We start from the raw sequence: 18,769 nt of genomic DNA on the forward strand, positions 1-18,769 counted from the left end.
ATTTCCTGGAGGTCAATTTTTTTAATTGTCAAGATGGTAGGTCATGCTAAAGCAATTTAGCCTTTAACCACTAAAGGCACTACTTGGAAATTGGTCTTCCATGCTCCTTTTTTTCCCTCTTGCTCTTGATTTTTTTTCCTGCCAGTTGCAGCTAGAATGAATACTTACAGCCCAAGTGCTAATTCTCAGAGAATAATAGTTTGGATAAAGAAAGCTTGTCAGGACTTTCACTGCAGCCTTGTTATGTGCGAAGTCAGAGTCTCTCCTGTTGCTTTGCTTTCAAACCTGAAGGCATCAAAGGGGCAGCTAGATCATCTTTGTTTTAAACTCTCTTTTCCCCTGCTGTCAGCCTCTACTATTTCTCACCTTTTTTAAAATTAATTCTTCAGAGAAGTCCCACTGTGAAGTTGGCCTGAAATGGTTTATTCTAAAGAATGGTTTTAGTGCTCTTGTATAAGGTACCACCCAGGAAAGTACCTCTCTGGATGTGAATGGGTCTCCTTCCTCAGAAAAAGGTATTGACTAGGATGGGAAGGACAGGAGGTACTGAGGAAATGAGTGGAGCCTGGCTGATGGAAGAATCCCCTCTTAGTTGGAGAGCTGGTGATTGTGTGGAATGAAAGAGGCAAGAGAAATCCTTTGGGTCCTCATGGACCCACAGTCACTCCCAACACCACCCCCACCCCCAGCCAACCAAAACCCTCCGAGACACAATTCACCAATCATTTTTCCATAATAGCCTTTAATACTAAAATGCATTATATTTTTGAAGCAGAGAAAACACATTTAAGGGGAAAACAGAGAACCACCAGATAAAAGGAAACAATGTGGCAGATAACACCATTTAAAACATAACTGTAATAATTTAATAAAGCTGCTTTATCATCTTCATAAAATAGAGTGGTGATTCTTTTTTGTCTTTTTTCTTTTTACAATGATTCAATCACTGTGAAAATGTACATAACATACAGATCAGCATATACAACAATTTCACCTTCATATAGTCAGCAACAGAGACTGCTTAATGAGACATACTGTACTTGCATCCCTCTAAATTTCCACCCTGGTTTGACAGGTAAACAGTAATAGTGTCATCAGGCTCATTCCCCTCACTAGAGGAGCGAAGGCGTAAGCCTTTTGCAACTAATACCTTAGCATTCAAATAGCACAAGAAGGTATTTGTTGCTGAATTTCTAGCTCAAGCTAGTCTGGCTCTTGGTCATTATAGTCTGCATTCTAGCCTTCCTCAGCTGAACGCCAGCCAGTGCCAGTAAAAATCTACTTAACCAGTGCTGTAATGGTGTTAGCTGGTTTGTTTGCTAAGGTTGACAGCAACTTTCAGTTAGTAACAAGGTCATTTTTAATTGCCAATACAGCTGGAGCAACAATCAGCATCATCAGTTTTCCCTAATGACCTACAATGCTTTCCAATCAAGATCAGGTTTTCGTGGGTTGTTCTTTACCAAGAGCACCTTACAATATATATTTCAGACAAGGTGGTTGATTTTCTTTGTTTTTACAAAAAGCAATATGAGTTCTATTGGAAATTAATTCACTTTTACACAACATGTGACCCACAGGCCAATTCCAGCTTCACAAGAAAATAAAGAGAGCTGCAACAACTTCATTAGGACAATGTGTTTTGCTCTGGAATATTTCATTATCAATATAAAGCCACCCAGTCCCAGCCCCACCCCCACACATCCCCTTTGAATATTACTTTGTTACATACTTAAACTAAAGAACAACATCTCAATACACTTTAGTGTCAGCAGATACAATTTGACTCATGAAATGACATCCTTAAATGTAATTTTACTGAGAAGGCAAACACTAGGACTGTATACAATGGACTTTTTAAGCTCATTTATGCCAGTTTTTCAAAGTCAGTTAGGGTCTTATTACCCTGGATAAAGAGCCAAGTGGACCAGACTTGTCAGGATGCTCTGGGGACCATTCAACATCAAAATGATCCTCATAGAATGAATTGGAATTCCAGCCAGAACTTGTATTATGTACAGTAATGATCCTTTTCCCACACTGGATGCCCAGTCAAGCTATTCTTACATACTTGTGTCTCCCAAAACTGCCCTTTGTCCTTGATGCTTCAAGTGGACCACTTTTGTTTTGCTTGTTAATATAATAGAGCAATATGAAAAGTTCAACTGAATTCCCTTCAATCAGGTGTATGTTGAAGTAACACTATTGGGATGACACTGGATGGCTCCAGTTTTCAGAGTTCTAAGTTGTATTCCTCTAATATTTTTGAGTAGTGATCAATGGGTCACCAACTTATCAGTCTAAATGGACACCTTAGGTGCAATTAGCTCTACTAGGCAAGTTTACACTGGAGCAGTGATACTCAAAATGTGATCCCTGGACCAGATGCATCAGCATCACTTGGGAATTTTTAAATCAGCAAAGACTCAGGCCTCACTCCAGACCTACTGAGCCAGAGACTTTAAGTGCAGGGCCCATCAACCTGTGCTTTATCAAGTCCTCAACCTTTAGTGGGCATTTGATCCATATAAATTGCTAGGTCTCACCCCCAGAGGTTCTGCTTCAGTTGGTCTTTGTGAGGACAGAGAATTACCATTCCTAACAAGTTCCCAAGTGATGTTAGTACTGCTGGTCCAAGGACTACACCTTGAAACCACTGCCTTTCAGGAAGTGCAGGGTCCCTTGGCCCATTACCTATTTGGGCAATAAAGTGGGCCATAATTTACTCTACTGGCTTTAAGAGAATCCAAGGGATGGTAAGTTTCCTTCTGAACGGGTTCATAGATTAGTCAGTATAGAGAAAAGAAAAAAGAGACTCCACACAGCACGGCTCCCTTCTTCCTATTTCTTATATGTATATAGCATGTTCCCATATTTGGGGAGAAGCAATCAATCAATGCAAACTAACCTGTTTATATTGCATGAAACCATTCACCTGCTCAGGGACATGCCCAAAGCAGTTAGTAGTAAAGCATGTCATACCTCAATATGCCACACCTAAACACACCTAAAACGTCAATTCCTCCCCAAAAGGGACATCAGAATAAATGGAATAGAACTCCTTAAGATTTAGGAACTGAAATTGATCCCTCATATTTAAGTGTGTAACATATTTATAGAGGAAAAAAAGGGAGAATGTTTGGCCCTCTGGCCTTTGTGGCTTTTCATCAGACATGTTGGAAAGGAGAGAAAAACATGAACCAAAAGGGAAAGTTAGGATCTTTGCACAAAATTTCCTTTTGCAGGCACAGCCTGACTATAAAACCAGCATACAAAGCCCTCCTAGGATGCACTTGTACTTCTGGGAGGATGTATACATCAGACAACTGTAGAGGGGGAAAAAGATATTTTCTTAATGAGGGAAATTCTCTGAACATACTCAGTAAAGGATTTGGAAGCCAAAAAATATCTGACTGCCCATTGCGAACAAAGTATTTTAAGAAGGAAAAAGGATTGGTCTATTGCTTGAAACTGAATTCTGAAAAGAAAAAAAAATGGGGCGGGGGGCGGGGGTGAACACAAGAGAGAAGCAGAATCAATGTCACTGCTACATTAACCATTTTAAATTTGGCTGGTAAGAGACATGGCAGCCAGTGGCCACATAACATTGAATGTTCCCACTTGCCACAATCTTTTCAGCTCCCTCATCCCCACTGAGCACATAAGAAATACACCTGTACAAAAGCTGTCAAATCTGACTTGAAAGTGAGGTGGTAGCTAACAGTATAGCTAATATCTGGATGGATCAGCAGAGGAACAGTCTAAATTCTATGGGCAGCCATCATAAATTAAATGGAAAAAAAAGTTAATTTTTAACATGCTAAATAAACTATTCACTTGCAAACAAAAATAAATACTTAATTCAAAATCTACTACTAAAATAAAATGAGTTAAAGGGGGAAAAGTGAGAGAATTAAATGAGCCAAAATGAAGACGCTATGATAATTGATTTGTAATTGTGTCAGTTTCAGGGGGAAATTTGCAGTCACACCAATTTTCTGCATGAGGTAGTATCCAGCACTGAATAAGAAATAAGGATGAATTTGTAGCTTCATTTATAACTTCTTTTTCAGAAATATTCTCCCCTACTAACCCCATTCCCACTGCCTTACCCAGCCCCCTCCCTCAAACCCTCCTTCCCACAAAAGAAAATGCTCCCAATTAATGTATAAAGCAGGAACTCAGGCAAAAATAACTAAAACATTTAAAAGAGTGGACTTATCTACCTAACTTAAGAAAATAAATCATCTTTTGCATTCTTAATGCTCTAAGCCTTTTTCTCTGCATATTCTTGAATTTCAAAAAATGAAACAAATGAGAACATAATCACAAAACTTGTTTCTCTAGAAACAACTCTTTTAAGACCAAGACAGAGCAAAGGTGACATATTTGTTTTTAAATTATGAACTCTTAGGCTGCAAGAATACTATGTTGGCTAGTGAATATTAATAGACAGTTAATAAACAGGGGAGTTTGAGGAATGTTAAACAAACAGAAAAAGAATGTGTGTAACAAACTTGTTAATAAAAATGGTGTATTCCTAGCCTACAGCAAAGAGTTGGCTAAATCTAAAGGATTTTTATTTTAATAGTTTCCTGTTCACATTTTTAATTTAAAAAATGTATCACTCATAAATACAAGTTCAAGTGTCCAAGTGTCTCCATTCAGAAGGCACGATAATTGGATTAGGGATGCTGTTACCTGTTACCTGTCTTTTCCTAAACATACAGTTTGTACTGCTTACTCTGTTCCTATTTATACTCCTATGATACAGAGCCACATGGAGTTCTCAATTCCAGTCCATGACGTGCTTTGCGGTCTAATTTCTAATCATGTTTGGGAAGCACTGAATCAGGAAGTATGTGTCTGAAAAGATGCTAATTTAAAATTCAAAATAGATTCAGTCTTTTTGAGTTTTAGATGATTGGAGATAGGGAATTTCTAAGCCTGGAAACTGATAACTTCAGGAGAAACTTTCCTGTTCAGGGCCTGAATGTCAGAAAAATTGATCTCATAAAATTTTCAGCACAATATTTCTGACAACTGCAAATTAGATAGCAGAATATCCAAAAATGACTTTCTGTAATGATCTATCATGGATCTAGGCAGAAGCCTGAAAGTCAGGAAAAATACTCTGCAATGTGGTGAGCAACCATTCTGTGGGTATCCTATGTGAATGAGTACCCTCCAAGTACTCAGCCTATACATATGGCATTACTCATTCACTTGCCATCTTAGTTGTTTGCACTTTGTTTTTGTCTGTAGTTTTAAGGAAAAAACACCAATTTCTATAAGCCTTTTGCCACCACCACACATGTAGCAATTTGCAATATCAAATACGACAATAGCACAGCTAGCAAAAGTGTTCTTTAAAGCAGGGGTGTCCACAGCAAAGTAGCGGCATTGGAAAGTACTCGAGCTTCAGAAACAACCATTTGGGGACTCAGTTTCACATCACTGAATCAATGAATAGTACACAATAAATGACCGTTAACTTGTCTATACTACAAACAGTAGCAAACTTATTCAAGGTGTCCAGAGCCTTTTTTTTTTTTTTTTTGCTTTTTTTAAGTGTAATCCTCCACAAACAATGGTAATTTTTATTATAATTTTGACATAGAAAAATATATAAATTCAAACACTTAATACATAATACTTTTCACAACTGAATTTGTCTCTGTTTCCCCAACATCAAGGCCCCATGAACGACTCAAGCCAAAGCTAATTTGCTCCAACGGAACACCCCTGCTGCCTGTTGAAACGAGAGGGATTGTCACAGATTGATAGTCATTTATAAACAATACATTTAGGGAAAGCTCTGAAATACAGCCACTCAAGAACCAACCATTGGTGAACAATTACAACGATCAGCTACTGCTTCTTAGCTAGCCAGCATGGTTTCTCTCTTCCTTCTTCCCCAAGACTGATTTAGAGAATGATATCCTTCAGACGCTTCACGCCAGGAGACTCGTTGTCTCGACCTTCCTTCAGAATGGGGTTGACCTCATGCACGACTTTCTCACCATCAGCTCCACGGGGTTCAGCTTCAGAGGGACGAGAAGGACCATTGTTGACATACTGCTCCAGATCACGGGCAGGGGGTGCCAGGGCAACAGTGTAAGACACAGAAGGCTTGGTAGGCAGAGGGCTCTTAAGGTGCAGAGGGGAAGTGACAGGGCTAATAGCCTCACAGCCGTTGCCTGCCTCCCGGATAGCGCTGTTGACCTTGGGGCTGCAGGTGGTCACATCAACAGTCCTTCTCCCTTTCAGGGTGGGCTTCTCCTCAGCTGGGTGGTCGCTGACATCCTTTCCAAAGGTTGCGAAAGTCCGCTTGGTGGGGCCGCAGTCATCATAAGCTTCGACATCAGCAGCAGTAGCTTCAATGGACAGTGTGATGATGTTCCTCACATGCTCAGGGGACTTGGAGCAGGTGGGCATGGGGTTCCGGGGCATCCAGCACCTGTCAGAGTGGCCAAGAATACGGCATTCTTCCCTGCAATGAAATCCTTCATTCTGATCTGTTTGGAGAAAATTAAAAATGTCAATTTCATCAGCTTTTCCCAGGAATCATCATTACTTCCCAGTGCTCAAGTTTCTTAGGTACCCAGAGGTCCTTTGGGGAAATGACACTTTTAGATAGTCTTTTATTGCCTTTTGGGACAAGTGTGAAGAATTGGATTTTTAAAAAGCTGTAGATCTCCCCGCTAAACACTCTTCCCTCCTTTTTTATGATTATTTTTGTTGCTGCTTCCACTGCTGACAAAACTGAAAACCTAAAAGGAAACACACTATGATGAAAAATTTTATTTTTTAAAAAGTTTATCTGATGGTAAAGGTGCTGAGACTCAGCATTTTATCAACAATTCCTGCTAAAAATCAACTGTGTTTGAAACAGGTTCTAGCAGATATACTGAGAAGTCTTGGCCATGTTTTTGAGTAATAGCACTGTCAACCATGTTTCTACCCTGCTGCTGCTGCTGCTGCTAAGCCGCTTAAGTCGTGTCCAACTCTGTGCGACCCTATAGACGGCAGCCCACCAGGCTCCCCCGTCCCTGGGATTCTCCAGGCAAGAACACTGGAGTGGGTTGCCATTTCCTTCTCCAATGCATGAAAGTGAAAAGTGAAAGTGAAGTTGCTCAATCGTGTCCGACTCTTCGTGACCCCATGGACTGCAGCCCACCAGGCCCCTCCGTCCATGGGATTTTCCAGGCAAGAGTACTGGAGTGGGGTGCCATTGCCTTCTCCGGTTTATACCCTAGTCAATGATATTCAATGCTTAATTTTAGATTAGTAATATACTCTTTGAAAACCCAATCACATCACTTCTTTTTGGCCAGCAGTCTCACCAGCCAATCTCCTTACTAAACCCTTTACATGACTTCTCATGATTTCCCATGAGAAGGAATATACCGAGATCTCTTCCTTCCATCTGATCCAGAAGCTATACCTGGCCTTGTGCACACATCCCTCATGGGTTGAACATCATTTAATTATACTCAGCTAGCCATTCCTTCTTATCTTTCTTATCTGCAATTTCATTTGAGTCATATTTCTTAACATAATTTCTTCATGGATTACTTTAACCCTATCATAGATGATCTCAGCAGACAGAATTCATAATTATTGGCAAGACATGTTTTTCTCATTTTATCCCAGGTTCATTTGGAGTTAAGGTTTTAATTTGGCTCTCAGAAAAGCTTTCTATGTGGGCTTCACTAAAGTATGGACTCAGGGTTAACTTCTACCTGTCCATTGGAAAACTGTTAATGTCTGGTTTAGACCTCTAGTTTTCCAGATCAATTTATATTTATGTTACATTCTTGCATGAGGATGACCTAGTGAAATTTTTCATATCACATTGCACAATGCATCAAAATATGAGCAGCTTAACAATTATAGATGTCCTTGGGGTAGGACTGGAGGAGGTAGGGAGACAAGAAGAGATTGCAAAGACAAAAAAATATATACATCAAGAAAAGTTGGAAATATGTGCTATGAGTGCTTTTTTTGCAGGAAGAAGTCTGCAATTCAGGGACTTGCCTGATATTAGTCTACATATAACACACCTTCCTTATACAATTGTATTTCTATTTTTTAGTATTTTTATTGAGTTTTTAGAGTAAATGATACAGCAAAGAGATAATTCTCTGTCTCATTTACCAAAAGTTATTTTGGTAAAGGGGTACTTGGGAGGAGGTTCAAGAGATAATGGTTGAAATGAGTGCATATTTCATCATTTGGAGAAAAAGTGTTAGAAGCAGCTAAATGTCAAGGCTTAATCCAGGCTGAGTTCACATTTCAACATGACTCTGGAAATGGCTTTTGACCTAAATTACAGAAAAAACAGCCAAAGATAAGACCTCCTTCAATATACCTGGACACAATTTACTGACTTATCTTTAAGATGGCCAGTTTAAGCCCCCTTTCAATGCTGGAGAATGAAACTCTCAGAATTTTGCAGAGTTGGAACCAAATAACAAATGAGCATTATCACCAAGAAGATAAGTGCCTTCTTCATACATAGGACAAAGCTCCTTCAAACTGCAGGACACTTCTACATCAGGAATGCCTAGCCACCTCTGAAAAACGAGGGTTTGTCAAAGCCCTTTCTCTGCCTCTTCCCTGTAAACTTTCATTGCTGCCACCTGATGACTTGTGTGCACCAGGACCCAGAGACCCCACAGAGACTGAGACAGAACTGTGTGTGAGTGTCTCCTGTGGAGGTATGGGTCAGCAGTGGACTTCTGCAGGGGCAGGGGGTCTGGGTGCAGCAGACCTGGGTATGGCATAAGCCCTCTTGGAGGACGTCACCATTAACCCCACCACCTAGCTACCAGAACTGTCCATCAGAGGGCAGACAGACTGAAAATAACAATCACAGAAAACTAACCAATCTGATCACACAGACCACAGCCATGTCTAACTCAATGAAACTATGAGCCATGCCGTGCAGGGCCACCCAAGATGGGTGGGTCATAGAGGAGAGTTCTGACAAAACATGGTCCACTGGAGAAGGGAATGGCAAACCACTTCAGTTTTCTTGCCTTGAGAACCCCATGAACAGTATGAAAAGGCAAAATGATAGGATACTGAAAGAGGAACTCCCCAGGTCAGTAGGTGCCCAATATGCTACTGGAGATCAGTGGAGAAATAACTCCAGAAAGAATGAAGAGATGGAACCAAAGCAAAAACAACACAGAGTTGTGGATGTGACTGGCAATGGAAGTAAAGTCTGATGCTGTAAAGAGCAATATTGCATAGGAACCTGGAATGTTAGGTCCATGAATCAAGGCAAATTGGAGGTGTCAAACAGGAGATGGCAAGAGTGAACATTGACCTTTTAGGAATCAGGAAACTGAAATGGACTGGAATGGGTGAATTTAACTCAGATGACAAATATGTCTACTACTGTGGGCAAGAAGCCCTTAGAAGAAATGGCGTAGCCATCATAGTCAACAAAAGTTGGAAATGCAGTACTTGGATACAATCTCAAAAATGAAAGAATGAACTCTGTCTATTTCCAAGGCATACCATTCAATATCATGCTCATCGAAGTCTATGCCCCAACCAGTAATGCTGAAGAAGCTGAAATTGAACAGTTCTATGAAGACTTACAAGACCTTCTAGAACTAACACCCCAAAAGATGTCCTTTTCATTATAGGGGACTGGAATGCAAAAGTAGGAGGTTAAGAAATACCTGGAGTAACAGGCAAATTTGGCCTTGGAGTACAGAATGAAGCAAGGCAAAAGTTAACAGAGTTTTGCCAAGAGAATGCACTGATCATAGCAAATACCTTCTTCTAATAACACAAGAGAAGAGTCTACACATGGACATCACCAGATGGTCAATACCAAAATCAGATTGATTATATTCTCTGCAGCCAAAGATGGAGAAATTCTATACAGTCAGCAAAAACAAGACCAGGAGCTGACTATGGCACAGACCATGAACTCCTTATTGCCAAATTCATATTTACATTGAAGAAAGTATGGAAACCCACTAGAACATTCAGGTATGCCCAAAATCAAATCCCTTACGATCACAGAGTGGAAGTGAGAAAGAGATTTAAGGGATTAGATCTGATAGACAGAGTGCCTGAAGTACTATGGATGGAGGTTCCTGACATTGTACAGGAGGCAAGGATCAAGATCATCCCCAAGGAATGGAAATGCAAAAAGGCAAAATGGTTGTCTGATGAGGCCTTACAAATAGCTGTGAATAGAAGAGAACTGAAAGGCAAAGGAGAAAAGGAAAGATACACCCATTTGAATGCAGGGTTCCAAAGAATAGCAAGGAGAGATAAGAAAGCCTTCCTCAGTGATCAATGCAAAGAAATAGAGGAAAACAATAGAATGGGAAAGACTAGAGATCTCTTCAAGAGAATTAGAGATACCAAGGGAACATTTCATGCAAAGATTGGCACAATAAAGGACAGAAATGGTATGGACCTAAGAGAAGCAGAAGATATTAAGAGGTGGCAAGGATACACAGAAGAACTGTACAAAAAAGATCTTCACCCTCCAGATAATCACAATGGTGTGATCACTCACCTAGAGTCAGACATCATGGAATGTGAAGTCAAGTGGGCCTTAGGAAGTATCACTATGAACAAAGCTAGTGGAGGTGATGGATTCCAGTTGAGCTATTTCAAATCCTAAAAGATGATGCTGTCAAAGTGCTGCACTCAATATGCCAGCAAATGTGGAAAACTCAGCAGTGGCCACTGAACTGGAAAAGGTCAGTTTTCATTCCAATCACAAAGATAGGCCATGCCAAAGAATGCTCAAACTACCACACAATTGGACTCATTCACACGCTAGTAAAGTAATGCTCAAAATTCTCCAAGCCAGACTTCAACAGTACATGAACCATGAACTCCCAGATGTTCAAGCTGGATTTAGAAAAGGCAGAGGAACCAGAGATCAAATTGCCAACATCTGTTGGATCACGGAAAAAGCAAGAGAGTTCCAGAAAAACATCTATTTCTGCTCTATTTGACTATGCCAAAGCCTTTGACTATGTGGACCACAACAAACTCTGGAAAATTCTTAAATAGATGGGAAAACCAGACCACCTGACCTGCCTCTTGAGAAATCTGTATGCAGGTCAGGAAGCAACAGTTAGAACTGGACATGGAACAACAGACTGGTTCCAAATAGGAAAAGGAGGACGTCAAGGATGTATACTGCCACCCTGCTTATTTAACTTATATGCAGAGGACATCATGAGAAACACTGGGCTGGATGAAGCACAACCTGGAAATACCAATAACCTCAGATATACATATGACACCACCCTTATGGCAGAAAGCAAAGAAGAACTAAAGAACCTCTTGAGGAAAGTGAAAGAGGAGAGTGAAAAAGTTGGCTTAAAGCTCAACATTCAGAAAACTAAGATCATGGCATCTGGTTCCATCACTTCATGGCAAATAGATGGAGAAACTGTAGAAACAGTGACAAACTTTATTTTGGGGGCTCCAAAATCACTGCAGATGGTGACTACAGCCATGAAATTAAAATGTGTTTACTCCTAGGAAGAAAAGTTATGATCAACCTAGACAGCATATTAAAAATCAGAGACATTACTTTGCCAACAAAGGTCCATATAGTCAAAACTATGGTTTTTCCAGTAGTCATGTATGGATGTGAGAGTTGGACCATAAAGAAAGCTGAGTGCTGAAGAACTGATGCTTTTGACTTGTGGTGTTGGAGAAGACTCTTGAGAGTCCCTTGGACTGCAAGGAGATCCAACCAGTCAATCCTAAAGGAAATCAACCCTGAATATTCATTGGAAGGACTGATGCTGAAGCTGATACTCCAATACCTTGGCCACCTGATGAGAAGAACTGACTCATTGGAAAAGACCCTGATGCTCGGAAAGATTGAATGCAGGAGGAGAAGGGGACCACAGAGGATGGGATGGTTGGATGGCATCACTGACTCAATGGACATGAGTTTGAGTAAACTCTGGGAGTTGGTGATGGACAGGGAGTCCTAGCATGCTTTATTCCAAGGGGCTGTAAAGAGTCAGACCCAACTGAGTGACTGAACTGAACTGAACTGAACTGATGACTTATCATCATTCAAAACACGTATGTTCCTGGGAGGCTGAAAATATGGGAAACATGTTGGGATATACATGGGAAACACTTAGTGTAGACCCAAACATTATGAGTGAAAGAGTCTATAGCTGATCCACCCACATTTTTTCATTCAAATCTAGTGCTTTCTCCAGAAGACCCCAGGATCGCTACAGTAGGACAGAATTCACACCTCAGAGTTTTCCCAAATATGTTTCTTCTTCAACATTTCCTCTGAGGCCTATTTTATAACTCTCCAAGTAATAGCTGTAAAGAATTAGTGTGAGTATTTGTTTGGAGGTGGAGAATAAAGAGGTGCAACTGGGGGACCAGTCCAATAACTAACTTCCCCATCTACAAATCTGAGTAAGAGTTCCCTAGAAGTCTGGAGAGGCAGGTAGGGAGGAAGGGAGAGAGAGAGAAGAAGGAAGGAAAGAAAAAAAAATGTTCAGAAGGTTATGGAATCCCTGGCCATTTTGTCCACAATTAAGGCAAGGAGGCATCGAGCTCTTAGCCTTTGAACCCTGAAACTGCAGCCATATGACCAGCTATGAAGAGGAAATCCCAGGTGAACTTCAGACTAATATTGCTCATACTCCCAGGGCACAGCAGTGATGAACTATAATCTAGTAGAATATTCCCAATAGGTTCAAAATAAAGCTCTTTTAAGTCTCAAGTTTTGAGTTTCAAGTGGTTGTCTTAAAATGTGAAGATGTAGCTCTTTTTTCAACACAGTTCAGTAAGAGAATGCCATCCATGTGTCATCCCCAATCCATGTACAGTTCTCCTTCCCTATGCTGAGTGAGTGATAGTCGCTCAGTCATGTCCGACTCTTTGTGACCCCACAGACTGTAGCCTGACAGGCTCCTCTGTCCTGTCCTCTGGAATTTTTCAGACAAGAATCTTGGAATGGGTTGCCATTTCCTTCTCCATTCCCTATGGTAGGCTGCTTCAAATGAATGTGAGAACTTGATCCCCAGCATACACAGAGGGCAAAGACTCCAGAGTCAGACACCTGTGAGATCTTATGAACTGAGGAAGACCAGAGCAGGGAACTTAGTCATGTCAGAAGTTTCTCTGCAAAGACAGTACTTGCTTTCAGCTGACCCACTGCCTAAGTGTATTCACTCTCAGGGAAGAGGAAAAGGTAAACTTACTCAGGGACCCCAGGAATGCAATTAGTTTAAGCCTACATACCAATTTCACTAAGCCCACTTCAGTCCTATAGAGTGAGAATAATATGCAATTTTCTTGGATTAATTACATGTACATATTAGGTACACTGCTCTTAGCCCATGCAAGTGAAGACTTGAATCTAAAAGATTTATTTACTCACAGTGTCTCACTCTTGGCTTAGATCTAATCTCTTTATTTCCTTAAATCCTTACCAAGGGCAGAGACAAGACTTGCTATTTATCATTTTAGTATCAAACAACACTCAGTGACATTTGTGTCAATACTATTGAAACAAAATCTAACCTAGCTTTAGTGTTTATGGACATACGAAATATGAAAGAAAACATAGAGAATATAAGTGGACAGAAAGAAAGTGTCTTCCCAACCCAAAGCAACCTACATTCATAAATGTAATGTAGATGAATTGTTGTGTGTTTAGTTGCTGAGTCATGTCCGACTGATTTGTGACCCTATGGACTGTAGCCTCCGAGGCTCCTCTGTCCATGCAATTCTTGAGGTAAGAATGCTGGAGTGGGTTGCCATTTCCTTCTCCAGGGGATCCTCCCAACCCAGGGATCGAACCCAGATCTCCTGCATTGGCAGGTGGATTATTTACCACTGAGCCACCAAGGAAGCCCCTAATGCAGATGAATTACCTTTTGAAAATCAAAACTTCAGTTCAGTAAGGAAATTAAGTGTGTATTAAAAGTGAGAAAGTCACGACACAAAGTCCCTTTAAGAATAGCAGTGATGACAAACCAGATGAAAAAGGCAAAGAGGCTACTTCTGGAATTGCCTAGGCCTGATACAGATCATATGCCTGCCATCATGTAACACTGTGGCTAGGGATGGAGCTATGAGACTAGAGAGAAACCATTTTGCATCATCACAAGTTAATTGTCAAGATGCTGGCTCCAGGTGAAATAGAGGTAAGCTAACAATTCACCAGTTCCTGGCTAAGATTTCTCGTATGAGCCTATTTGTGACTCTATACCTTGCTATAGATTGCCGGGAGAAATATCAATAACCTCAGATATGCAGATGACACCACCCTCATGGTAGAAAGTGAAGAACTAAAGAGCCTCTTGAGGAAAGTGAAAGAGGAGAGTGAAAAAGTTGGCTTAAAGCTCAACATTCAAAAAACAAAGATCATGGCATCCGGTTCCATTACTTCATGGCAAATAGATAGAGAAACAGTGGAAACAGTGAAAGACTTTATTTTGGGGGGCTCCAAAATCACTGCAGATGGTGACTGCAGCCATGAAATTAAAAGACGCTTACTCCTTGGAAGAAAAGTTATGACCAACCTAGACAGCATATTAAAAAGCAGAGACACTACTTTGCCAAGAAATATCCATCTACTCAAAGCTATTGTTTTTCCAGTAGTCATGTATGGATGTGAGAGTTGGACTATAAAGAAAGCTGAGTCCCAAAGAATTGATGCTTTTGAACTGTGGTGTTGGAGAAGACTCTTGAGAGTCCCTTGGACTGTGAGGAGATCCAACCAGTCAATCCTAAAGGAAATCAACCCTGAATGTTCATTGGAAGGACTGATGTTGAAGCTGAAACTCCAACATTTTGGCCACCTGATGTGAAGAGCTGAGTCATTTGAAAAGACCCTGATGCTGCTGGGAAATATTGAAGGCAGGAGGAGAAAGGGATGACAGAGGATGAGATGGTTGGATGGCATCACCGACTCAGTGGGCATGAGTTTGAGTAAACTCCAGGAGTTGGTGATGGACAGGGAGGCCTGGCATGCTGCAGTCCATGGGGTTGCAAAGAGTCAGACATGACTGAGTGACTGAACTTACTTACCTTGCTATATCTTTCTGTGAAAGTATTAACCTGTGTGCATGCTAAGTCGCTTCAGTCATGCCCAACTCTTTGTGACACTATGGAATGTAGCCCACCAGGCTCCTCTGTTCTTAGAGTTCTCAAGGCAACAATACTGTAGTGGGTTTCCATTCCCTTCTCCATGGGATCTTCCCAACCCAGGGATCAAGCCCACATCTCCTCCAGCTCCTGCATTGCTGGCATATTCCTTACCACTGAGCTACCAGGGGAAGCCCAAAAGTATTAACCTAAGCCCAAAAGTATTAAACTAAGTTTTAACCTAAGCCTAGGCAAAGCAAAATATGACTCTAGAACCCACACATAGTTGTAGAAATTTAAACATATGAACATGTACAGATGAATGAAAGCAGCTGTCTTTATTTCAAATACAGACATGATTAGGGGTGAACCATGAATTTGCACATTGGTCTTCCCTGCTTCTGAATTTGTCCCTAGGATCTGCAAATAAATAAATGAAGAGAATGCATAAGTTTGGAAGAGAACGCGAATCTTAAGGCCACAGAACTCCTTTCTAGACAATTTTTTTTTAAATATAGAGAAAAGATAAAGCTTCTTCAATCTAGGTAGTAATAAATATATTTTCGGTCACAACTTTTCATTAGGGACTTTGGTGAGAGGCTCCCAAAACTTCTGGCCAAAAAAAAAAAAAAAATTTAAATCTTAAAACATGAGTCTTATGAGACACAGGAGGCCTAAGAGGCAGCAATGTCTAAGTCACAATGGATAAGGAAGTAATTCAAATAGAAAAAGAATAGAACATGTTATTTTGTGTAGATAATAGCAAAACTTTTTGCAGCAATTACTCTCTTCCTCAGGACATGAAACTACTGTCTCTTCAGATGTGGGCAAACAATATGCTTCCACACTGTAGAAGGAGCCTACCAAAGGTCCCAACCAAAGTAAAAAAGAAAAAAAGAAAATGTTGAAAACATCACCTCAGGCTTTGTTAAAACTTTCAAAGTCCTGGTGGAATAGAACAGCTGAGAGGCTCGGGTTTGTATAGATGTCCAGTTACAATGGATGTGTTCAATAATGCTGGCACTCTGTATTGTGATTCAGAGTTTGCTGTATTAATTCAAAGATCCCGATGATCAGAGACAAAACTCCAGCACTAAAATAGCTCAAGGTAAGAGTTACAAGAGCAATGTGTTACCTCCTCAAAAGTGATCTGCAATCAATGAGGCAGAAAGGGAAAGTTAAAGTGAGTTCCAGTTCCTGAGAGCTCAAGTAGTTAGCTATTTCTGCTGCTGCTAAGTCGCTTCAGTCATGTCCGACTCTATGCGACCCCATAGACAGCAGCCCACCAGGCTCCCCCGTCCCTGGGATTCTCCAGGCAAGAACACTGGAGTGGGTTGTCATTTCCTTCTCCAATGCATGAAAGTGAAAAGTGAAAGTGAAGTCGCTCAGTCGTGTCCGACTCTTCGCGACCCCATGGACTGCAGCCCACCAGGCTCCTCTGCCCATGGGATTTTCCAGGCAAGAGTACTGGAGTGGGTTGCAATTGCCTTCTCCATAGCTATTTCTAAGTAACAGCAATAACATAACCTAGAAACAGGTGATGTATAAATCAGAAAAGCTTCCTGCATTGTACTCATATATATTCACTTAGCTTACCTTTCATAACCCCATAAGCAAAATAATCTATGACCAAAGTGGGCCATTTTTGTGAAAAACAATGAAAGGGATTGTGGCAATGATTATGAAGTGGTTAAATGCTATTAAAATTGATCACATGAACCTAATCAAGAAAACATAGCTATTGAGGAGTGTCCCCTCTTGGCCTACCTAATTCCCGTACATCTGAAGCAGACATAACAAACTGCCTACCAAACATTCATATCTATTTTTTATACTTAGAAATGGGGCTTCCCTCATAGCTCAGTCAGTAAAGAACCTGTCTGCAATGCAGGAGACCCTGGTTTGATTCCTGGGTTGGAAGATCCCTGGGAGAAGGGAATGGCAACCTACTCCAGTATTCTTGCCTGGAGAATCCCCTGGGCAGAGGAGCCTGGCAGGCTACAGTCCATGGGGTCACAGAGTCAGACACAACTTAGCAACTAAACCACCACCATACTTGGAAACAGAACCCCTCCCCTGTTAAGACTGGCAATGTGCCAGCTAAAAATCTACATTTTCCAGTATTCTTTGTAGATAGGGGTGGCCATGTAACTAAGAGTGAGTCAATGTTATGCAGGTAGGATATCAAAAAATCTCCTTAAAAGAGGGGAACTGACTTAGCTGGGGGAACTTTCTCCTTATTCCTCCCTGCTTTGTCCTCTCTGAAATGGAGACATAATAGGTACAGCTATAGCATCCATCTTACTACCATGGGGCAACTCTGAGGATGGAAGTCACGTGCCTATGAATAGCAGAGTAAAAAGATATAAGGACTATGGGGTATTGGAGATACTTTAGACCCACCTCACTAGACCAGAACTTCTTTTAAATAAGAGAAAAAGCCTCTCTCTTATTTAATTCAGGGGCTTCCATGGTGATAAGGAATAGAGATAAGGAATCGCCTACAGTGCAGGAGATGTGAGTTCAATCCCAGGGTTGAGAAGGTTCCCTGAATAAGGAAATGGCAACCCACTCCAGTTTTTTGCCTGGAGAATCTCCTGGACAGAGGAGCCTGGTGGGCTACAGTCCATGGGGTTACAAAAGAGTCAGACACAACTTAGCAACTGAGCACGCATGCTTATTTAATTCATAATTTATTTTCCTTAGTTGAGAAAAAAGGATCTTTATTACAAGTAATCAAACACTATTCATATCTGATCCATTATCCCTAAAGTCTCAACTTGAATGTTACTTTCTCAAGGAATCTTTCATGGATTCCTTAGATTAAGGTAGGCCCCATCAGTTGGGTTCAGTCGCTCAGTCATGTCTGATTCTTTGTGACCCCATGGACTGCAGCACGTCAGACTTCCCTGTCCATCACCAACTCCTGAAACTTGCTCGAACTCATGTCCATTGAGTCAGTGATGCCATCCAACCATCTCATCCTCTGTCGTCCCCTTCTCCTCCTGCCTTCAATCTTTCCCAGCATTAGGGTCTTTTCCAATGAGTCAGTTCTTCGCATCAGGTGGCCAAAGTATTGGAGTTTCAGCTTCAACATCAATCCTTCCAATGAATATTCAGGACTGATTTCTTTTAGGATTGACTGGTTGCATCTCCTTGCAGTCCAAGGGACTCTCAAGAGTCTTCTCCAACATCACAGTTCAAAAGCATCAGTTCTTCGGCACTCAGCTTTCTTTATAGTCCAACTTTCACATCCATACATGACTACTGGAAAACCCATAGTTTTGACTAGACAGACCTTTGTTGGCAAAGTAATGTCTTGCTTTTTAATATGCTGTCTAGGTTGGTCATAGCTTTTCTTCCAAGGAACAAGCATCTTTTAATTTCATGGCTGTAGTCACCATCTGCAGTGATTTTAGAGCCCAAGAAAATAAAGTCTGTCACTGTTTACATTGTTGCACCATCTATTTGCCATGAAGTGATGGGACCAGATGCCATGATCTTAGTTTTCTGAATGTTAAGTTTTAAGCCAGCTTTTTCATTCCCCTCTTTCACTTTCATTTTGCTTTCTGCCATAAGGGTGGTGTCATTTGAATATGTGAGGTTACTGATATTTCTCCAAGCCGGGAGAAAGATAGGT

General features: G+C 40.9%; 1 protein-coding gene across 2 annotated transcripts in view; it reads right to left on the reverse strand.

The window, feature by feature from the left end:
* Nucleotides 1–725: 725 nt before the first annotated feature.
* PCDH19 (protocadherin 19) overlaps nt 726–18,769 on the reverse strand; it is a 132,228-nt gene continuing 114,184 nt past the window's right edge. For both annotated transcript variants that reach the window (XM_055563506.1, XM_055563505.1), the window contains exon 5: nt 726–6,518. In XM_055563506.1, the coding sequence (XP_055419481.1) occupies nt 5,929–6,518 (590 nt within the window). In that variant the 3' untranslated portion in view covers nt 726–5,928. The remainder of the gene's footprint in view (nt 6,519–18,769) is intronic.

This window comes from Bubalus kerabau, chromosome X (assembly GCF_029407905.1).
Source record: "Bubalus kerabau isolate K-KA32 ecotype Philippines breed swamp buffalo chromosome X, PCC_UOA_SB_1v2, whole genome shotgun sequence".
In the NCBI taxonomy this organism is placed as follows: domain Eukaryota; kingdom Metazoa; phylum Chordata; class Mammalia; order Artiodactyla; family Bovidae; genus Bubalus; species Bubalus kerabau.